The 24368-nt window shown below is 35.4% G+C and overlaps 2 protein-coding genes across 2 annotated transcripts; one reads left to right on the forward strand and one right to left on the reverse strand.

Moving 5' to 3' along the window:
• The first annotated feature begins 10043 nt into the window (after positions 1–10043).
• On the forward strand, positions 10044–14108 carry LOC114740806 (uncharacterized). Its single transcript, XM_028929044.1, has 4 exons — positions 10044–10615; positions 11192–11347; positions 11499–12182; positions 12647–14108. Exons 1-4 carry the CDS (start codon positions 10271–10273, stop codon positions 13754–13756), a joined length of 2295 nt encoding a protein of 764 aa, XP_028784877.1. The 5' UTR covers positions 10044–10270; the 3' UTR covers positions 13757–14108.
• A 696-nt stretch (positions 14109–14804) lies between these two features.
• LOC114740737 (RING-H2 finger protein ATL70-like) lies at positions 14805–15695 on the reverse strand. The gene has a single exon (XM_028928942.1). It carries the CDS (start codon positions 15551–15553, stop codon positions 15032–15034), a length of 522 nt encoding a protein of 173 aa, XP_028784775.1. The 5' UTR covers positions 15554–15695; the 3' UTR covers positions 14805–15031.
• Between the last annotated feature and the right edge of the window lie 8673 nt (positions 15696–24368).

Raw genomic sequence — 24368 nt, forward strand, 5'->3', positions numbered from 1 at the left:
ATGACGACGACGAAGATAAAAGGAGGTCTTCGGTGTTGTTTTGGTGTGGAGACCGAACGGGAGCATGGGAGCGAACTGAAGAGCGGGTTTCGTTGTTTAAAATTGGGAGCAAAAGCCGATGGGCAACGACATCATTGTCATCCTATCTTGCCCAAAAATTGGAAAGAAGGAAGAGAAGAAAAAAGGTATTTCTAGTTTTTCACCAGATTCGACGGGTCGTTGTGATTGGGTTAGGCTACATTTTGTACCAGATTCGAGGGCTCATTGGGCTAGGCTACAGTCTGGAGAACTCGGTGCTATTTTTTTTAAAATTTTTTTCAATTAGACTGTTCCATTATTAACACTCTTTCAGTTTTAAATATAAAACTTTGGGATAATTAATATATGAGTCCTTATAGTTTCAATTGGTTTTTAATTAGGTACCTATAATTTTTTTTCTTTTTATCAGGTCTTTATACTTTCATATATTTTTAATCAAGTCCTTATAATTTTTTTTCTTTTTATCAGGTCCTTATTGTTTTACTTTGTTTTTAATGAGGTCCTTGTAGTTTTTATTTTTTATTTTACAAATAATAACATTTTAAAAATAATAAATTATTGTAACAATCTTATGTTAATATTCTTTTAAATTTTTATTTAAACAAATATATTATTTATTTTCAATTCAAATTTTTATAATTATAAAATTCAAATTATAATAATAATTTTTTCTAAAATTAAAATATGATTATAAATAATTTATATTTAAGTATAATTATTATTCTGATTATTTATTAATTACTAAATGATTATATTAATTATTTTTTCCAATTATATAATTATTAATTTAAAAATGAAATTAATTTTAAAGAATAAAGTTAATAAATAATTTTTCAAAAACTACAAAGCACCTAATTAAAAAATAAGTGAAACTATAAGGACTTGATAAAAAGAAAAAAAAATAGAAGGACCTAATTAAAAACACACGAAAGTAAAAGGAGCTGATAAAAAGAAAAAATTTTATAAGGACCTAATTAAAAATCAGATGAAACTATAAGGACCTGAAGATTAATTATCCCTAAAACTTTTATATATATAAGGGTTTTATATTTAAGATCAGAAAAGTATCATAAAAAAAAATCCCTAAAAAGGGAATGGACCCGTGAATCAAGTTATTATCAGTATCGGTATCATTCGATACATTATACACAAACTAATCTTCTAATGCGGATATGGTCACAATTTTATTGCTGGTAAAAAAAAATAGATATGTTCCAGTTCTAATGATTTTTTTGAGACTTAACTCACCTAAAATTTTAGTAGGAAAAAAAACCGAACATACTGATATTTTATTGTTTGTGCTAAAATAACTGCATCCCTCTTAAATTTGTCCATACGCATGCATGTGCATACTCTCTGTTTTTTTTTTCTCCCTCAATTTATCTGTATAATCCGAAAGTCAAGGGGTCGGTACGTCACACATTTTATGTGAGATGATAAAATTAAAATTTAATATATTCCTTTTAGCTGGTAGGATTCCCGGATTCGTGGGGACGGGGCGTGGTGGATGCAACCAAAAGAGGCGAAAGAGAAGGCAGCTGTCTCAATTATATGTTTGGTATCTATCCAAATAAAATGAATGGAAAAAATGACACGAATTTTATCATATCAAAACAGCAAAGATGAAAAATACTTTTATATTTACCATTATTTTATTTTAATTTCAAAATGAAAGACTAATTGCGGTCATTTTATTTAATTCAGTCTTATTATTGAAATTTGACATTACAATTTTGATAAACCAATAAATCAAATAAAATAAATGTTATTAAATTAAAAAAAGTTAAAAAAAACACTTACAACAACAATAACGACGTCTTATTCTTCCTTTTCTTTGCCGACAGGTGATGACATTTTCTATTACAATAATCCCATGGACATATCAATAATTTGGTTGTGCAGAACTGCATTCTGCAGGGCGATGATGATTGCGCGTTATTGGGCCGACAGGATTGAAAATGTAGCCCAAGAATTTATTGGGCTCTGCACTCCATTCTTTCCGTTGAAAGTGGGCTCTGTTTAAGCTATTCGAATTGGGCTCCGACCCTCGTTTTCCACTTCAACGCTGCCTCTGTGTCATTGATAATATCTTTATTATTATTATTATTACTATCACTTTCAGTTATAATTATAAGAGTTAGTTGATTAATTTAAAAAAATTAAAAAAATAAGTTAAGTTATTTATTTATAATAAATAGGTGTTGTTTTTTTCTAAAATATCCTTACTAATCAAGTTTATTGGTTAGAACTACCATTGTTAAAGTGATTATTTTGAGAGAGAAAATACATAAATATGAAAGACAAAATGGATTGAGATCTTATAATTAGGATCAAAATAAAAGTTAAATGAAATCTTATATTAAAAATCAAAGTTAGTATTAATTATGACAGATATACTACTATTCAACTTAGTGGCCCGAGAAGCAAGTGAAAAAGGTAGGATGACGAGGTGGCATTTCTTTTTCTTGCGAGGCAGGATTTCTGAACATGATCGGTAATCAATGTTGTTTATGGATCTTTTTTTTTTTTTTCCCCCAGTAGGTAGAGCAGTTCACAGTGTATGATGGTGGATACCTACTGAATATACTACTATCATTTGCTGTAACTTTTTACGCATTTTCTCTGCATTCCTTCACAACAAGGATGATATAAAAAGGATGCGCGGAAAGTTGCTGCAAACACTTTGGTGAAATCATTTTGAGGGAGGTCAAAACAAAAGATGGTCTTTGGTCACTGGTGGCATACTGGCAGGGGTTAGAGTTCATCAAATGAATTCTTGGACTTCAGACATAACCAATCATCGCACAGACACTGCCTTTTTTCTGTCAACGCACGAATCTGTGCGTGCTTTACATAAAATCACCGATCCGTGATTGCCAAATCCTGTATTCCAGATCACGCGCACTACTTCATGGTGACCACATGATGAAGCAATGAAAAGGAATTAATTTGTGTTTGAATGGGAAAGTAAAGGCCTGCAATGGTTTCTGGGATTCCTTTCCAAACACTTGCGGATGAAACTCATTCAAAGTGGAACACGTGGATCTCTAATTTGTCCCTCCTTCCTTCAAAAGCATCATCATTATGCCCCCTTCAGGGTCAAACACGTTATATTCCTCCCCATTTCTCTCTACCTTTACATATATATATATATCTATATGCACGCAAAGCCTGTTTACTCGGATTCGATTACGCGTAAAAAGACATGGAAATCTAAAAGCTTGTGGAATGTATGAAAAGGAGAAGTGATCAAGGGTTGGCCCACGATCTGCAGCCACAAATTTTGTGGTCTGCCCAGATAATTTGTTCTCCGAGTACTTGCTCTGCGTTTGCGTGCCTCCTTTGCAATGATGAGCCTCCCAGATTGGCGACTTCTGCTTGATTTTAACGCTCATTCTCTGATCACTCCCCATTCTTCTTCCTTTCTAAGTTGGTACATAATTAAATAGGAGTTTATAAATTCTGGGGTCGCATAGTAAAACACCAGTTCTTATTATTAAAAGCAAGTCTTATCCTTTATGTTGATGAGGGTGGCAGCAAAATAAAGGAAACAAACTGTTAGGTACGTAATTCGCGGCCATAGAGCTGAATGCTGATGGAAGATCTGTACATGAACAGTACTGGTCTTTTGTCTTGACGTTCAAGCGAGACAGAGGGATCGGATGAGCACGATTCTTGACAGCTTTTATCAGAATAGAATATCCATTTTGGAGAACCGATTTGTCTTGGCTAGGTTAATAATTATTGGGTTTTTTTTTCCCCTTTATTCTATCTTTATTCTTTTGTTTTGTGGCTGACCTTAATATCTGTTCTTTTCTGCGTTTTCTTTTTCGCTCGGGTTCTTCCGTGAGGTTCCCTGTTATTTTTATATACTAAGGGGTTTGAGGAAGGGGTCCTTGTAGGGTTTGATATCATTGTTGGCGTTGCTTTCAATGTCCTTCCCATAAATGACTTCGATCGAAAGTAACGTGGGCTCTTGATCAATGGATTGTTTGCGTTGCGGTGGAAGATAATAGATTAGTTGCTTTTTTTTTTTTTTTTTGAATGAGAGTGATTAGTTCTTTTCAATACACTTCATTCATGGTCCAATTTGCTTTATCGTCTCACTTTTTTAAGCACCCACATATGTTCCCTCGTCATAAAGATCCCTACAAAGATAAAATACACGGTCTATAATTTATTTAATAATTAAATTCATTATATGGTGAATTTTATTTTTATATTGAATATATTTATTTACTTATCTTACATCCCTCCGTGACCGCACTTCATTGTCCCTTGCGGGCAGTGTTTAGACGCGTCACCATGGAATCAGAAAATAATTGCAAGGGGTAAGAACATATATATGCTCCATATAAATAATAATTAGTATTAAATATGTATAACTTCATATATTTATTAAATCAATACCATTAATAAAAAGATTTTATATAAAGAGTTTGTTATGTTAAAATTTAATTTCAAATTGTTTGATTAAACTGTACCTTTATTATCTGTTCGAGACATTGCCGAATATTAATTACAAACACTTCTTTTATAAAAAATTTGAAATTTAGTTTATTATATTATAAGGAATTAACCTCTTTCAACTAGTCTCAGTTTCTATTAGTGTACTATTAAAGACCAGTATATTTCACTATATGGATTTCATTTGATCAAAACATTTAATTTTAGGTATTGTGGCGGGCCCTCCTAATCCCACCACACACGTATCTAATTATGCAGTTTTATTATTTAACAGAATGGAGAGAATTCATTATTTGTAAAGTTTGACGGCTTTGAATCAAACCACGTTCGTGAATCATGCGGGGCTCTCAACATGAAGCTGCCATAGCTTAACAATGGTCGATTTTTTAAATGTTTTCTTGTTAGATTTGTTGTTATTGTCGTGTTTGAGAATATGCCATTCGAAGTTATTTTAAATTATATTTTGATGGCGGTAGCAGGACAGGTGGCGGGAGGTCATTGGTTGAGCGGCATCACATTCTTTTGTAAAGGAGTGATTGTGTGGCTGTCACGGGGTACTTTTCATGCGGCCCCCTTCCTACTTTTTTCTGTGATTAGTGGCCATCTTTTCACGCGTTGCTTTCGTCCCAGCTCCCTTTTCAAGGGTTTCGTTGCTGCTTCACCTAATTTTAATATTATTTTCGTATCTAATTATAAAATTTTATTTATAATCTATAAATAAGATTTTATAATTAGAAATAGAAGTACTCCTCCGGTCCTTATTATAAGACCCTATTTGACTTTTTATTTGGTCCTAATTATAAGACCTCAATCCATTTTGTCTCTTATATTATGCATTTTTTTCCAAGATAATCCTTCTAATAATGATAGTTTTAGCCAATATACTTAATTAGCAAGGATATTTTAGGAATGACAACACTTATTTATTATAAATAACTACTTTAACTTACTTCCTTAATCTTCTCAAATAAGTCAATTGGGTCTTATAATTAGGACCGGAGGAGTAATATTTACCAAGTCCCTACTTCACCCTATTCCAATTCATCACTAATAAAGTCATTATTGTTTGCATCAATTAGTTCCCCTCAACAAAGCAAATCCCCATCGTCTTTTCAGAATGACTTGTGGGTCTTCGCTATGCTAGCTGTTCTTCTTAATTAGGAGAGGATTCTTTCCCGGCGAAGACTGAAAACTCAGGGACTGAGATATTTGACGAGTTTCACCCATTTGGTTAAATAAACAGGCAATTTATCTTAATGAAATGGAATCTGTTGTGCTGATAATATGTAATGTCTAGCTCTTCTGCATCCAACTTGGCAGCTCATCATCGATCTTGATTTATTTTGGGCCGTAGCCCGTAAGAGGGAGCATGGGGGTTGGATTAGAATGGAATCCACGTAAATCAAGTCCCTTTTAGACCCGGGTCAATTAAAAATATTAAACAAACCATAATAAAGCGTTCCGTAAACTGTGCACTGTTATACATGACAGGAGGAGAGCAGGTTGTTACATTCACAGGCGCAAAAGTGAGAGCGTTGAACTGTTCGCATATATCTTAGTGCTTGTCAAAATCTTGCAATTTTAGTGGTCATCAAGAGATGGTGGCTAGCCAGAAAGGAAGAAGATATTTGAAAGGAACAAACCCAAGAAGGCCATAAAGCCTTCTAAAAGCGGATGCTTCGTACACTATATACACACACACGCCACTCATTTATAGGGTTTTTATTTTTGTTTATTACGTATAGGTATTTTTTTATTAAAAATAATTTTATTCAAAATACTATCGAACACTAAATGCGGATAACTCTCCTAACAGGAGTTTAGATCTTTTAGTTCATTACATTATGAGAAACTAATCCCTTCTGCTAGAACTAATCGCTTTTGTTCACTCATAAGTTTGGTAACAGAGATATAAGCAATAACAATATATGTTGACTGTTGGGCCACACTGCAACTTCGCAATCGTATCACACGCTGGTTCCATTTCAAACACATCCACTCATCATTTTATTTGCTGGATTCACAGTAATGCGGAGTTCATTTCTTTTGAAGCTCAATAACATTGCCTCTCCTTCATTTGTTTCAATTTGTTTCATCAGAAAAATAGAAGCAACGTACCAACCAGCAACAAAAACAACAATAATAATGATATATAATTATATCATCGTTGTCCACGCCTCATGTATAACTGGGACCGCAACAAAATCTAACTAAGAAGGATGAAGCTTCCATGACAACCATCATTCACCTGTTCCCATTCTTTTATTATCATGTAATTATAGTTGATGGAGAGATACCATCAATATTTATTGATGTGCTGTGTATGTGACTAACTAATTAAATTATTAGCAGGGCCGATTCAAATTCTGCATTCTTAAATATACATAGACAAGCTTACCTACTAATCATGGAAGCCATGAGTGAAAATGAGCGGATGTTAAGGCGACTACAACTAATAATTGTCCATGTTGTTAGGTTCGGCCTAAAAGAGATTCCATAGTTGCTTCCCCCACCTCACAGCCCTATGCGCAGCTTTTAATGGTCTGTTGATTGCTGACTGTTGAGATGAGCGAAATATTTTTTTGTTTGTGAGTTGGAACCAATAATGCGTGTCCCAAAAAGCCAACCTGTAAAGCACTGAGTAAAGCCAGATGAGGTGCCCCACAAACGATCGAGACTCCTTTGTCGTCGCTACAGGACGGCCGCCGTGGACGCGAGCGTAGGCGATCAGACCCCGAGGCAGTAAGACACGTACACGAACGAAGATCCATGTGCCGGGAGGGAACATAATACAGATGCGGTGCACGCTGCGCAGCGTGAATGATCGAAGTCAATAAAGGAGTAGTCCTCGTGCTCGCTCGGTTAATGCCTGGGGATTTTCTTTTTTCTTTTTTTTTCCCCCAAAAAGAAGAAAAAGAAAAATAAAGAAAGAAACATTAGGAGTACGTATTTATGATGATATTATCTGCTCGAAGGTTGACTTTATAATAATGGTGCATTTATTTATAATCGAAAACTGCGCGTGACGGTCGTGGTGCCACCACTCAAAGTGGAAATTATGAAAGCCCCCCGCTTTTATATTCAATTCATTAATCAACACCACTAAAAATATATCAGAATTGGTATACTGCTACAAGCAGTATATAGAAATTTATGGCCGGGGTTGGCTTCTTTCCTCAGAAGGGTGGACCGGCAAGAAATAATGAAACACTAAAATAATTAAATCGTGGTACCTAGCACATATATAAGGCGACAGGGTTGACGTACAAAATATATATAAAAGAAGCTTGTTCTGATTAATTACTTGGTCGCCCATGCCTCGTAACGTGCACCTGTTGGCGGAGTTTTAATAGTAGAGACACATAGAGCAGGATCAAGGAAAAAAAAAAAAAAACGGGGACATGGGAGAAGGTTGTCATGACTCATGATGATCATTCATATGTACACGCAGATTCATGAACCACGTCAGCGATTGTTTTTATTTGACTTGGTGGCCTGGCTAGCTGCGAGTATTTGCTATTCATTGTGTGAAGGATTGCCTATGAATGCTTTGCTTGGACAGTAAGGAATACAAGTACTCTTCTGATTCTTAATATAGTACTCAATTTTTGAGTTAGTTTTAGTTCTAAAAATATAAGATCTATTTCTTATATTTATTAATTTTCTCTAAATTACCCCTATAGATACTCTCTCAACCATGATCAAGTAAAAGAGAGAATGGGTATTAAGAAAGATGATTATAGTGTTTTAGAAAAAACATGTCACTTTTCTTATAATTAACTAACTTACCTATCTTAATATAATCAAATTAATTAAATAGATCTTATATTAAGGACCGGAAGAGTATTAATTAAAATGGATTCTTTATATGGCGAAGCTTAATTACTACTCCTGTCTTCTTTTCCTAACAAGGAGCAGCAAAACAAAAAATTAACATATTCACAAAATTTAAAATATTGGCAAATACTGCTATGAGGCATGAAAACCAGTCTTGTTCGATAAACGTATGCGTTAAGAAAGGAAGTAGTCCTGAAATTGAACGGAAGCTGCCTTCATAAGATAGGTAGGAGGTCTTGAAATAGAAGATCATGTGAATCGAAGAATCGTAGGGAAGGGGTTGGTTAATTTGCTGGTTGTCATGAATCCGCAGATTTCGGTTTTAACTCCATCCTTTTACCAACTTCATGACATATATCTTGCGAAGATACATGACGCACTCAGGGGCTATTATCCGGATTGAGTAAATATTTAAATTTTAGAATGCTTATTAGTTAAAGCCCAAGGGAGTGATTTCTTACTTGCAGCTGGCTGGAGGCAGAAATGCATTCTTAACTTTTTAAGTTTATGCAAAATCGATCTTTTCGTATCACTAACCCATCAATTTTACCAACAAAAAATTTCGCTAATAAAATTTTAAATGTTGATGTAATATTCTTAAAAACTACTTCCTTCCTTCTATACTTGTTATGAGTTTCAAATAACTACTTCATAAATAATGAATAATTAGTTAAAAATAAATAGGTTAGAAATAGACTTTTATTTTTAAATATGTTCTTATAATAAATGAGAAAAATGATTAAAAAATTATGTGAAAAAATATGATAAGAGATAAATAATTAAGAGTAACATTGAAAAAATGCATTAAATGTTAAGAGGAACCCACATCAAAATTTATAAAATCAACCACACTCCTTTCTAAATTTGAAGCTCATAAATAGGATCGAAATAAGTAATATATAGAGTTTAATTTTTTAAAATAATAATGATTAGTAAAAAAATACTGAAGAGTTATTATATATTAACATTAGAAGACTAAAAATTTATTTTATAAAAATAAAGAATCAAATTAAAATTACAAAATCAAAAGTGTGAACATTTTGGTGTTTGTTAGACGTTACTACTACTGCAAAATAATACTTTCAGTTTTTAATATAATGGTTCGTTTAACTTTTATTTTGGTCCTAAATATAAGACTCATATTCATTTTATTTTTCATATTTATCTATTTTTTTCAATATAATCCTTACAATAATGGTAGTTCTAACTAATAGCAAGAATATTTTAGAAAAGACAATACCTATTTATGACAAATAACTAATTTAATAAACTTTTTTAATTTAATTAATTATTTTGTATATTAATAACAAAAGGTCGTAAAATGTCTTTTTTCCAACTTTAGGCCACGTTCCTCAATTTTGCAAGGAGATGACCCATATCCAGGCATTTAAAGGACCAAATTAAATAAAGGATTCTCATACACCCATGAAACGGACATACGTGGAAATGGGGTAAACAATTAATTTAAAAGGCTGGTAAAAAAAAGAACAATTAATGTGAAAGAGAGGAGAAAATTGAATGAGAAAGGAAAAAAGTCAAAATCAAAAACATTAAAAAAGAGAAACCGTCGGACTGTAGAGGAGTCAACTGCAAGGTTTCTTCCCCATGGGTAAACTTAACCCCAAACCAGTACCCGCCCTTTTAACCCTGGTTTGATTACTACCCCACCCCCTTGCCTCTCGCCTTTTTAACCCAAAATAACGGCATATTCTCGCCCAATCTCTCGCGCTCTCCTCCTTTCCCAGTTGAGTTTTTCCGGAGAAATATTTCTCTGCCAAATTGCGTCCGTGCATTTTCTCCAACTCTTGATACGAAGATCTCCCAAGATCCCAACTGGTTGTCTTATCCCTTCTGATTCCCGGATTCCTTCCATTCCATTCTTTTTTCAAGTTCAATTTTTCTGTTTGTATTTGGTGTGTCCGTCCTGATGGTAGTGAAGATGATGAGGTGGCGGCCATGGCCGCCCCTTCTTTACCGAAAGTATGAGGTGAGACTCATCGTGAGGAGGTTGGAGGGTTGCGATCTGCTGCGGGAGAGTGCGGAGAAGGGGACTACTGAAACTAGATTGACTGTCGAAATTAAGTGGAAGGGTCCTAAGTTAACCTTGGGCTCGTTGCGGCGCGCTTTGGTCAGAAACTTCACGAGGGAGGTGGACGGCGGTGCCCACAACGGCGTCTTTGACTGGGACGAGGAGTTTCAGAGTCTGTGCACTCTCTCGGCCTACAAGGACAATGCCTTCCATCCTTGGGAGATCGCTTTCACCGTGTTTAATGTTAGTCTCTCTGCCTTTTGATTCATCTACACTCTTCCTTATTTCTACAATTATTTTCGGTACAAATTATGCTAGCTTCCATAAAGATTTATAAAACATTTATAATTATAAAAACAATTTTGTCACTTTCTACTATTTCACGCACTCAAACGAAAGTTCATATGAATTGAAGTTTTTTTTTTAATAAAAAATAAAAATATCTGGGCTGGTTATTCACATGAGCCTATCTACCTTCAATGAGAATTTTCTCACTTTCCCTAGTATTTACCCGTTTGAAATCACTTTTGACGAAAAATCGTGTACCAGTATTGAATAGGAGTATGTTAATTTTATGATTTGTCCGTCTGCAGTGCTTATACTGTTAACTGACTGAAGCTTGGAGATTTCGCTATTTCTTGAAGAGCATTTTCTTGCTATAGTTACTTCAAATAGTCCTCTATTTGGTCATCATGTTTTTTTTTTGGGGGTAATTTTTCACTGTTAACAGTATACTACTTTTTGTTTGCTTCTGGTGTTTTGAATTTAGATGACTGTTCCTATTCACCTAACTGGACACCGATGCACCATGTAATGCAGGGATTAAATCAAAGGCCAAAGAACAAGATTCCTGTTGTTGGAACGGCATCACTGAATCTTGCTGAATTTGCATCAGCAGCTGACCAGAAAAACTTTGATTTAAACATCCCACTCACGCTTCCTGGGGGTTCTGTTGAACCCTGTCCTGTGCTTTGCGTATGTCTCTCACTTTCACGCCCTGATGTCATACAAATTTCATTTAGTCATATTTGCGTATAAGTGGGGGCAAGTAACTGTTACTGTGGTCTTCTGATTCGCAGTGTCTGTATTATTTTTCTACCTCTCATAGCATCTCTTGATCATGCAGGTCTCAGTTAACTTAGTGGAGCTAAGAGCTGCTCAAGAAAGTATGGATCAAGTTCAGAGAAGTATAATTCCTGTTCCGTCTCCATCCCAGTCAGGGGAAACTGCCTTGGGAGAGAAAGATGAGCTTTCTGCAATCAAAGCTGGTCTTAGAAAAGTAAAGATTTTCACAGAGTATGTGTCCGCTCGGAAAGCAAAAAAGGCATGCCATGAGGAAGAGGGCAGTGAAGGCAGATGCTCTGCCAGGAGTGAGGATGGTGAGTGCAATTATTCTTTTGACTCTGACTCACTTGATGATTATGGAGAAGGAGATTCGGATGAGGGAAAGGAAGATAGCAGCATGAGAAAGTCATTCAGTTATGGAAAACTGGCCTATGCTAATGCTGGAGGGACCTTTTACTCCAGCTTGAGGGTAAATGATGATGATGAGGACTGGGTTTACTACAGCAATGGCAAGTCAGATGTGGGGTGCTTGCAGATGGAGGATTTATCAGGGACATCTTCTGAGCCTTCTCTTTTACCAAGTTCAAAACGTAGCATATTGCCCTGGAGGAAGAGAAAGTTGAGTTTCAGATCACCCAAAGCTAAGGGAGAGCCTTTGTTGAAGAAGGCCTATGCAGAAGAAGGTGGTGATGATATAGATTTTGATCGTCGCCAACTTAGTTCTGACGAATCCATCACACCTGGGGTAAGAATCTATCTCATAATGTTTCCCTTCCAACGATTTTGTAGTCTTTATGCTTCTTCAAGAGGTTTGCTACCTGGTAATTTGAAATTTGATGCTCAGATTTTTTTTTTTTTTTTAAATTATCGCTTGGTGAATAGTGACTAGAAATCTCACCATTGTGAGCTAGAAGATGGTATAAACCTCTTTGGGAATTTACCTGAGTTTCCCCTCCAAATATTTCCCTCGTTGCCTTAATATTTGGAAAATAATTATTGCTGACCACTTTGGTCTCGACATAAAATACTAAATGCAATGAGTGATGATTGGCAGAATGAACTTTTTGATTCTGCATTGAGCAAGTAAATGAGCTGTATGCCAATCAATTAATTGTTCGTGCATTCTATAAAAATAATGGTATAATCCTCAATATTTATTTGACGCTGTTGTTTATCTTATCAGTCCTGATGTTTTGCTACATCTAACAGCTGTACAAGACTGAAGATGACTCGTGTGCAAATCGATCTTCAGTCTCTGAATTTGGGGATGATAATTTTGCCATTGGGACTTGGGAGCAAAAAGAAGTAACAAGTCGTGATGGTCACATGAAGCTTCTGACTCAGGTCTTCTTTGCCTCGATTGATCAGCGCAGTGAACGTGCTGCTGGTGAGAGTGCTTGCACAGCTCTTGTTGCTGTAATTGCTGACTGGTTTCAAAACAATCCTGATCTCATGCCCATAAAGTCCCAGTTTGATAGTCTAATTCGAGAAGGTTCCTTAGAATGGAGAAACTTGTGCGAAAATGAGACCTATAGGGAGCGGTTTCCGGACAAACACTTTGATCTGGAAACAGTCATTCAAGCCAGAATACGCCATCTTTCTGTGATTCCTGGGAAATCATTCATTGGTTTCTTCCATCCAGAAGGAATGGATGAGGATAGATTTGACTTTCTGCATGGTGCCATGTCTTTTGATAACATTTGGGATGAGATTAGTCGTGCAGAGCAGGAGTGCCCTAGCAAGGCTGAACCCCGTGTTTATATTGTGAGTTGGAATGACCATTTTTTCATCCTCAGAGTAGAATCAGATGCTTATTACATCATTGACACTTTAGGGGAGAGGCTTTATGAAGGATGCAATCAGGCGTATATATTAAAATTTGATGACAGCACAGTAATAAAGAAACTGAAAAATGTTTCCCAGTCATCAGATGAGCAAACAACCAGTGATAAACAAACTGCTGCAGTAGCATCAGAGCGCAATAGCAGGCAGGACCAACAAGTCAACACTAAGGAGGTAGATTCCGGTGTGGAAACAGAAGAGCAGTTGAAGGATGAGCAGGAAGAGGAGCTTGTATGCCAAGGGAAGGAAGCTTGCAAAGAGTACATTAAAAGCTTCTTGGCTGCAATTCCTATCAGGGAGTTACAAGCTGATGTTAAGAAAGGCTTAATATCATCAACACCGCTTCATCACAGGTTGCAAATTGAGTTCCACTTCACCCAGTTGTTACCATCACATTCTGCAACAACTCCGCTGACCCAAGCATTCATGGCTGCACCTCAGAATCTTGCCCTTTCGGTGACTGAGGTTCTGGCATAAATGTTAATTGATATCAAACCAAGTGCGTCACGGTTGTTTGTCCGGAATTCTTTGTTTCCGGTTTTGAAGTGAAATTAACTAAAGGAAAGTCTAACAGTGAGCTAAGTTAATGTTTGTAATTGTTCGTGGGCGCTTGCTTCTTGTTTTTCCCTCTGTCCGTTTCCTTTTTTCCCCCTTGAGGAGGATATCATGTAAATGTCTCGTAATTCCCTTTCTAAGTAAGCGCAAACTTTTGGTACCTAACATGTAATTTTGGGAAGGTTCTGCTCATGAATGGTTTATAAAGCTTTTTGCAGACTTTTCATAGCACTCTGATGTAAGGTTTTTATTTCTTATCCGTTGCTTTTCGGAAGATTCTGGATTTTGGTATTATTTAAGAATGTTCTACATGTTATTGGAAAAGCAGTTCTGGCCTCATCGGTTACCTACTTGTCTCTCATCTGCATCGCAACGGGCATGGATGATTTGGTGCCCGTGCAAGTGCTACCGTTATTAACAGGGAGCAAATAGAATGAGATGTTCTCCTGCGTGGTTATCTGGGTTAGATTTTGGGGGAAGAAAGTATGCAATTGGGATTGTAAGTACAAAAATGGATGATTTAAAATCAATGGGAACTAGAGTGAAGTATTGTTGCGAGAAGCATGTTCTTATGTTTTCTCACGGTTTGTTTGTGATGGTTCTGCACATTTTTCACGAAAGACCTCTTCAAAGAATTATACGTGAGTATAACCTTCAAACATGGATTAGTTTTTGAAGTATTCCTCTAGTCCTAAGTATAAGCCCATTTTGTAGTGTAAATTACACTATAAAGTGGATTTTATATTTATGACTGGAGGAGTATGACTTAATCTTTAAATGGTTAGTGTTCTCTTACGTTAGGTAAATTAAACTGGATCTAGAAATTAATCTGGAAAATTTTCAAAACGATTGTATATTGTCATTCAATTCTAGAATGCAACAATTCTACTTAGACGTTAAGATGCAAGCCCTCAGAAATGGAGAAAACTAGACGTTATATTCCATTATTAGTGTCCTCTTATGCTACGTAAATTAATTAGACATTGACCCGTTTTTTTTTTTTTTAATACTGATGGACCCTGCCACAATAGGAAAGAATTTACAATATCAAATCAAACGAGAGGGGGATAAAAACCCACAGAAGAAAAAGAATGCTCTATCAATAACTGCGTCTTAATTTCATAGCGTGACAATGATGATATGAAAGCATTTCAGATTTCTGATGCTGCTTCGATCAAGTGTCGCTAGTCCCTACGATTATGGTACCCGCATGGTGGTCAATGGAGCCACCTCGGCGAGAGGCGTGGCGAGTGGTGTTGGGACAGGAGATGTTCTACAGAGAGGACACGTTGGATGCATTCTGAGCCATGGATCAATGCACTTAAGGTGGAATATATGACCACAATCCGGCAACTCCCGAAGCATATCCCTGCTTTTATAATCTCCTAGGCATATGGAGCAGCATGTCCCCGTGGAATCTGGCTTTTGTAGCTTGGCCTCAGAATACAGAAGCTTGGGGTAGCTCAGAATGGTGGCTTCGTCTATCCCCACATCCACCACCGTGTGATGCGGCTCAAAGAAAGTGGGGAGATTTCTCCGAGCAGCCAAGGGGGAGGGAGAAGACGGTGGTGACTGTGTTCTGGTGCAGAAATAGGAAGTGAGGGTGATGGTGGTGACAAGCAGAAGAATCCCACTTGATATTCCTATGCCATACCCGAATCCACTGATGTTGTTGGATCCTAGGAATCCAGAGGAATTATCTGTGCCGTTGTTGCTCATCCTGTATTATGATGAAGAAGCAGCAGCAGCAGCAGCAGGTGGAACTGTGCTTGGGAAGGAGGGGATTTTAGAAAGGATTTGGTCAGCCATGGAGGGAAGTCAATAAAGGAAGCGGTGAATGAATGAGAAACTGCTTATTTGGGGTGGGAGATGATAATGTCAAAGTCAACGGTATGAAGGAAGAGAGAGAGAGAGTGTGGCGAAGGAAGCAAGCGTTTGAGCTTTTTAAAACCAGGGAAGATGCATTTGGGATCAGTACAACACAAGACAATGAGGCCGCAGGGCATGGCCAGGGCATGTGAAGCTCTTCTTAACGTTAAATTAAGGTTAGCTGGCCATGGAGGTCAACGCTGCTGTGTGTGTTAATTTATAAGCTGGAGTTTTTCATTTGGATATCGTGTTTCTCTCAAAGACGTTACTCTTGTTGAGTCAATAGCTGCGCACGTTCCATGCATTATCAGAAAAGTCGTGATTTAGCTTGCTTTTTTTTTTAAAAAAAAAATTTCTGATTGTCCTTTTTTAATTATTAAGCTGTCCTATAGATATTGCATGTTATATGCGGACAGTTGTGTCTATCTATTTTAAGTTTTGCCCTCCATTGTAACGTTAATCTAAGAAATTATAATTAATTTTATAGTCTTCTTGTTCTATATATTAAAATAACCTCTTATGAGCAACACCGCCACCGGCTACGTACTACGTTCTCGACTCCTTAAGGAAAATTTTCAGATGCCAGGGACTTTTGGAGTTCGTTTTTTTTTTTTTAAAAACCAGAAATGGAAGTCTTCTTCGTTGTCGCGTGTGTTTTCATAATTTAACGAATCATATCACATTATCACCCAAAAAAAAAAACGAAGCAAATCGAATAGCGTTGAACTAGGCCGAAAAGCTTGGGGGGATCATGCTTGGAGCCCAATAAAGACCCTTTACTCTCTTCATTTCCGGACAATGCCTTTGGACTTTGGAGAGAAGAAGCCCAATAAAGCCTTTCATATTCATTTCATCCAGGACAGCAAAAGGGTTGGACACTACCACCGCCCGGATGAGCAAAACTCCCTCCTCCGTTCTTTTTATAAAAAAAAAGAAACACCTATCACTTATGCCTCAAATAGCTTTTCATTTTGCTTCATTTAATTACTCATTTAATATCCACATATTTATCACCACACAACCTTGGAAGCATCATTGCTCCTTCACTCACCAGAAATACGTCAGAAGAATTAATTTTTACATATTTATTATTTCTCACTACTTTTTTTTTTATCAACGTGACTTGGTCAAACATCTCTTATAAAGAGAAACTAAAGGAAGTAGTATTAATTACCTGGAATCAAAACACCGGAACTACCTCCGATCTTTAATATAAGATCCTGTTTGACTTTTATTTTAGTCCTAAATATAAGATCTCAATCCATTTTGTTTCTCATATTTATGCATTTTTTTCCCAAGGTGGTCATTCTAATAATTATAATTCTAGCCAATATAGTTGATTAATAAGGATATTTTAGAAAATACAACACCTATTTATAACAAATAACTAACTTAACTTCTTTTCTTAATCTCCTCAAATTAGTCAACTGGGTCTTATAATTAGGACCGGAAGTATTAATTATCATTTCAATCCCGTATATATTATTAATTATATATTTTTGGGGAAGGCACTGATATCTTTAGTTCGCCACTTGTGCTTCGTTGGTGCTTCGATGGGAAGAAATGATTCAGAATGAAGATGCTCAAATAGTTGGAAAAGATTCAAAGGTGGATTTTTTTTCCATTATCTTAAAAAAACTCCAAGAACATTCTGCTCATAATTGTTTATTGTTACTGCTCAATCAGTATGTTTAAGATCTAAATCTAATAAACCCCTTACCCCTAGGTGGACATCACAAGTGAACAGTAAACGCAACTCCACTTGCTTGAAACTTAGTGGCAATCCCATCTCATCCAGCCCATCACTTGCTTTTCTCATCACTAGTTCTACTTTTCTCTTCACTTTTGAGTTATAAACACGATAAACAATTTGGTCATCTGAGAACTGTGTTACTGTATTTATATCCACGAAGGAAAAGAAAAAGCCCTCGTACTTTCTTAGTACTGCATATTTCTCTCCGGTGCAATGGGGAATTCAGTGATTTAATTATGTTAATCTCAGAGATTAATGATGATACCAGAATATTATGGTTGAATCCACAAGAGATCTCGACTCTAGAGAGTCTTGCTGCCAAAAATTCAATTAGATGCTGATTTGCCACTATGTCCCACTATTGCATCTTCAGAGTGTGGATGATCTCTCTGATCCCACAAAAGAATCTGCCTCTTGCTTTACTAGTGGTATTCTCGATTTTTATAAACAAATCAGTGCTTGATGATATATAGTCTCAGAGGCTTTCCCTTCGTCTATATTATTATTAGTAGTGCCTTTATTTATGTAGCCAGGTCAATAAGGCCTTATTATTAAAGTCGTTGCTAGTAATTTAAGCATAATACCCGCTGGCCCCCTCCATTTAGTCCCAAACCAAACCTATCTAGCTAGCATGCACGATCTCTCGCGCACACAAATGCATCTGCCTTCCGAGTTCAGGGGTTCCACGTTCGTTCTGTAAATTTGTAATTTTTGTTCATTGACAAATTAAGCCCAAGGGGTTCCCCCCCCCCCTCTCATTCACACACACACACAATTACATTAAGATTTGATCCATTGACACCACTCTTTCCTTCCATTTCCTATTCTACGGCCACTTGTGCTGGCTGACCTTAGGTGGCTTTCATCAAACTCATGTTCTGGGGCAAGGTCACTAAGTTTTATGGTTACTTTGAAATTGCTGACATCATAGTTTTATCTTGGACCTGAAGAAGCCACAAATTAATTAGTTTAAACTCGAAATCTTTAAGGTTTCCACTTTCTCCCAAGCTGCTTTAATGCTTTTTATGCGTTATAAACTGATTGTTGAAAAGCTTAGACGCATTGAATAATATTTAAATGGCCGGGGGAAGTTTCATTGCACCTTTTTGGCAGAAAGTGAAAGCAATTGTTTAATTAATTGCGCCATTCTGACCTACATATGATTGAAATACTGATTTGATTAGGCCAATCTTTGAGATTATTCAAAGGTTATGATTCCTTAGTTTTTAAATGTTACTCCTTGCCTTAAATAATGAACCACGTAATCCACATGATGTTGAAATACCCATTTTAAAGAGAATAGTGTACCAAAGATTACACCAAAGATCAAGTACTACTTCTGGTCCTTAATACAGGATTTAGTTAATTAATTTGAGTAGATTAAAAAAATTAGTTAAGTTAGTTATTTGTAATAAATAGATATTGTCTTTCCTAAAATATCCTTGCTAATCAAGTATATTGGTTAGAATACTATTATTATGAGGACTATTTTGAAAAAAAAAAAAGAATAGATATGAGAAACAAAGTTGATTAGGATTTCATATTCAAGACTAAAATAAAAGTCAAATGAGTTTTTATATTAAGGACTAAAGGTAGTAGTAAAGAGATACCTAGGTGCACATGATATCAAGATATCAAATTTTGATTAGATACATTTTCCATGTGATGAGGGGCTAACCGGGAACGACTTCCTGATTTCTGATTGAAAGCAGGTGTTGAGTTTTGGACCTTTCTTTTATAAATAGTTGGTAGAAGGTGACATTGTTAAAAAAATTGATCTGAGGAGAATCATATACTTTCTAGCAACTGGGTAGATATGTGTGTTATCCTGGTAGAATATTCACAACCATTACCCTTTAAAGAATATTCTAAAGGAAATAATAAGGAATATATCATTCCTTGGAAACTAGTTAATTAGTGATCTATGATTATGGCTTCAGAGAAACATACTTATTGCCAAACTGACTGGCCCGGAGTGCCTACCACATGAAATAAGACTTCATTTGGTGCTGTTGCAGACAAAATATATAGTATTTATACCAGACTGAGTAACTGTTAACCCAAAAAAGGTACTAGATGAAGTAAGTCAGAGTTGCCCAGCAATGACACCAAAAGAAAAAAGTAGCAAATAAATATTAATGGTTTCTTTTACTCGTGTCATCACCAATATAATTAACTACACTATGATAAATGATCAGTGAACAGAGTGTTGACGAGTCCAAGGACAACTCATTTTAGGGCTATCCTTTATATCTGCAACTCCAGTAAGTTCGTTCGCACCATCATCAGCTTTGTGATCTTCCATGAAACTTGAAGGGTCCTCACACCAAGCCCCTAGCTAGGTGTTTTCTTTGACACCATTAGCCTCCCACCATGTGCATTTTTATTTTGTCTGTGACCAATAACTTTTTAGGATACTCCATAATATATATTATTCAAATATATATATATATATATATATATATATGCCCTTACATTTTTAAGAAAAAACCACAGTAAGGGCAATTTGGTCTTTTTCCCCTTAACCTTATGCATTTGCAGGGCCTACGTCCTTTTTTTTTTTTTTTTGACCAGAGGGCCTACGTCCTTAAATTGTACAGTAATTGGGAATCTTATGGTGATAAACTTTCGCACGGGGATTTATAAGCAATTTTCCCGAAGATTCTTTATACGCCATATATGGAATTGTGAACATCGCTGACTCTAACTTGCTAGCTAGTTGAAGTTAGCTTTAAATTTTTTTCCTGTAGACTTTAGTAATATGATGAAGCCGACATACACAACGCAAGAGGGTGGTTTTCGCACTGACATAGAATTTGAACTTTAATTAGCAGAAGCACTTTAAGACTTCATCAAAGGTTTAATTATAGAAAGAAACAACAAAGTGCGACTAATTCACGTCCACTTGAATAACCCCACTGGATGATGCATGCCCTAAAGAGACCCTCTTTCTTTATTCCCCCACCTTAACCACCAACTTTTCTTCTTCCTTACAAACAAATTAGTCCAAACTGTGAACAAATTAATTTGAATTGAAGGGCAAAAAAAACAAACAAAAACAGGAAAAGCGATCTCTGGATTGACATGAACATGATGTTTTGATTGCAGGTATGCGAAGGTTGTCGATTCATTTATCTCGTTTAAGGTTACTTAAAGAGCAAGGAGTACTTTCGCTACGTATTAATTGCCTTTTATGGAATTCAATACGATGAGATCGATAATTGAGACGAAAAAAAGAACATACTACTGAACGATGTTTTATTTTTGAAAACTGCATTGATAACACTGAAAAAGTGGGGATGGCCCCAGATTCATGCTACTTAAAAATAATAAGTTTACGGAGAACTGTAACAGATGGTTAGGAAATAGTACAGTATGCATGTAAGAATGACGATGGTGAGAATTTGATATGGATAATAAATTTGAAATCCTCTAAATTAAATTAGATGCTACTCTTCTGGTTCTAAATGTGTATAAGGGTTTTATATTTAGGATTGGATGAGTACTATCAATAAAAAGAATTGTACTAATAATTTATAGAGTAGTTAATAAAAGTTGGTGCAGAAAATAGAAATTTGACTGATATTCTATATATAAAGGTAATAATTCGTAAGTATAACTATAAACAATTTTCAAAGTGAAATATGAATTTAAATGAATTCTCGGGGCCCAGTTTTATCAATTTTTTTTGTCATAATTAGAAAATACGTCCACGTGTAGACTAAATTCAAGGGCCAATCTATATGCCTAAAACAGGAAAGTTAAAAAATCCAAGGACAATTATTACCAGCGAGGGCTATAATTCTTTTTTATAACCAAGGGGAGATGAAGTTGGGGTTTGTATATATCTCATTATTAACTGGAAGACCTGCAGATTCAATTATTTAGATTAGACAGCAATATTAATTTTCACAGCTTCGGAGAGGGTACTTTGGAGATGAAGTGTCCGATGGAGTTTTGATTGAGATCAAACTCAGAAAATACATAACTATTATATATATTTTCTGAAATCTTATAATTAAGTGGCCTTTAATGGTTATAAACAGCCAGGAAGGGGACAATATAAGGGAAAGGTTGTCCCCATTTTGCTGGAATCGACAATCAAAGCAGTCTTTCTCTATCAATGGTAGAGTGTGACTTTGTGATCACCATCACGAATCCAGTTCATTTTTCTTTGGCCTTCGATTTATTTGTACGCATTATCATGATGGCCTTGGTTTTCTTCAACTAAATCATTGACTTATCACAAATCCCTGCTATATCACTCCTTAATCAAACCGTTAATTAGCATATAAATCAATTACTATCTCTTATCATTAGTACGAGAACTAGTTGGCTACATTGAATAGATTAAAAAAATTAGTTAGGATTAAAGTGCATTAAGCACCCCAAAATATTTTCTCAAGTACATCCAAAACTTTTAAATATTTTATGGAGCATCTAACACCCTGAAGTAATACTTAAGTGTGACTAACATCCTGAAATACTTTTTTGCTTTGGTGCTGGATGTACCAAAAAATATTTTTAGGTATTGAACGCACCTAAAAAAATATTTTGAAATATTAGATACACCAAAAAATACTTTACGGTATTGAACGCATCTAAAAAAATACTTCAGGATGCTAGATACATCACAAATGAGAAAATATTTCAGAATATTGGATGCACCTTAACCTAGTTAGTTAAATTAGTTATTTATAATAAATAGGTATTGTCTTCTCTAAATACCCTTACTAATCAAGTGTTATTTGATGAAATATTTAATATGTGCGATTACTACAAAGATTATCTTGAAAAAAATATATCAATGTGAGAGACAAAGTAGATTGAGGTTTTATATTTAGAACTGAATTAAAAGTTAAACAGACTCTTATATTAAGGATAGGAGGAGATAGTGTGAATTAAATTGCTGAAATGTCCTCCCTACCTACCGAATTGTTCCCTTTCACATCTCATCATCACGGCATCACCAGTTCATTCGTCTGTTCAATCTAACTATTGCGTGCTTCCAATTAAGGCACGTACATAGCCCCATCATCAGTTCTTCTGGTGCAGAAAATTCTACCCTTTGTATCCCAAAATATGGCACTATATTGCTTGTTTCATGAGAGGTTCCGATACATCCGTAAAAGATAATTAACCAGTCGCGTTATAAAAAGAAAAAAGAAGAAGAAGGAAGCAAACGCTCCGATCTATTCTCCGGTTCGCCAATCCATAAGTCTATTAACGTGAAGAAGAGATTATAAGTCTAAGTTACGAGTGCAATTGCTCTGTCCAATAATACATTCTCCAATCGAAGAAAATTTAAAAAAACAAAAAAGGAAGAGGAATAAGTCAGCTGGTATATGGTTTCAAAATGATACTCTTGTTACTAAGACCTGTACTATTTTCTTATAGAGAAAAGCACGAAGGACAAAAAAATAAAACTAGTGGTGATCGATGGTGTGTGATTTCTTTTGAATTAATAATACTTTTAAAGGGCTTAACTAGCAAAGTTCCAGGCTTATACTTATCGGCCAGAGCAACAATAAATGAAACTACAGAAAATCTAAAAGGTAAGCAAATTAAAGACAATATGAATGCAAGGCAAATTAGAGTAGTAAAAATCTACGACAAAATCGAAACACTAGCTCTGTGTACTATCTAGATGTTAGTCCCGTACATTGCTAACTTCTAAATACATGCACTAGAAATATTATTAGAAATATTATACATATTTATCATCTGTTCTTATCAATAAATGCTAAACGAATTAATTAGATGAATTGAAGGCCTGTCATTTTGGAGAGACAGAAATGGTTCTTATCCAAAAAGGAAGGGAGGAAAAGTGATATAAATATTAAATATATAGTGGCTTGTGGAGAGTCACAAATGATCTTTCGAGGAATCCTATGAATGTTGTTGCTAGGCAAAGAGTGTGTAGAGAGCGACTTCATGGTGGACGTGCTGCATAAATGTTAAAAGGCAAGCGGAAAAGGAAATCCAATATAATATATTTATTTTTACTATTTTTTCAACATGAATGTGACTATTATAAATTTATAGTTCATCTCATATATTCCTTTTTATTTTTTTATATCTTATTTTGATTCTCTTTCGTCATATTAAAGGCGCCTCTTCAAGCAACAATATAATTTTGTGTCAAAACATATAATTAGCCGGCTACAAATATAATGAAAGTGAAGTCTGCAACGTGTAATGTGAAGGCAGAAATCACTAATTAAAGTCATAGTAATGTGGATCATACAGGCAAGTCCCATGAACCTTTATAAATATATATATATTGAAAAAGCTAGGGTTGAATATTGAAAAAGCTAAGGTTGGGGCCGGCTTAAAAAATGACCCAAACTTGAAACGAGAAGGCAAATAGGCTTTGATAGTTTAGTTATACAATTATATATTACCAAGGGCTAATTACACCTTTTGAAGTGGTCCTCTTTAACTGCTCAGTGATTCTCTGAGTGTAACTTGACTAGCTAGTTGAACTAGTGCTGGCCACAATACTAGTTGGATCATAGTGCTATGTATATGTCTGTAAATTATGATAATATTAAAAGGGTGCAGAGTTTATGCTATTTTGTTTAATTGTTTTGTTTTTGTTTTTATTTTGGACGGCTTAAGTTATATTCTCATATTCTTGTTCTGTATTTAATTCTCAGTACTGAACATGGTTTCAACTTTGATTTCTGGTTGCTATGGATGAAATTTCCCACCAGCGGTCGGTACCTCCCATGAAAGATACTATATAAGTTCAGTTAATATGAAAGGATAGTGATATCTGAAAGATACCATTCGCTCCCCAGCCGGTGGGTTCGTTCCAAACTATATGCGTTTGCTTTTTAAATTAGCATATTTTTCTTTATAGTTTGTTCAGATTGAGTGAAAAAACAGATAATTAGAAATTAAAAAAAA

This window comes from Neltuma alba, unplaced genomic scaffold, assembly GCF_004799145.2.
Source record: "Neltuma alba isolate B1F8T4 unplaced genomic scaffold, ASM479914v2 tig00003187_pilon, whole genome shotgun sequence".
Lineage (NCBI taxonomy): Eukaryota > Viridiplantae > Streptophyta > Magnoliopsida > Fabales > Fabaceae > Neltuma > Neltuma alba.

What these genes read in the sequence shown, in the direction of transcription:
- LOC114740737 (XM_028928942.1), bottom strand. Translation starts at nt 15,553, where the DNA reads ATGAGCAACAACGGCACAGATAATTCCTCTGGATTCCTAGGATCCAAC.
- LOC114740806 (XM_028929044.1), top strand. Translation starts at nt 10,271, where the DNA reads ATGGTAGTGAAGATGATGAGGTGGCGGCCATGGCCGCCCCTTCTTTAC. An exon ending in AACCCTGTCCTGTGCTTTGC is followed by an intron (nt 11,348 to 11,498) that starts GTATGTCTCTCA and finishes TTGATCATGCAG; the next exon opens with GTCTCAGTTAACTTAGTGGA. An exon ending in ACGAATCCATCACACCTGGG is followed by an intron (nt 12,183 to 12,646) that starts GTAAGAATCTAT and finishes TACATCTAACAG; the next exon opens with CTGTACAAGACTGAAGATGA.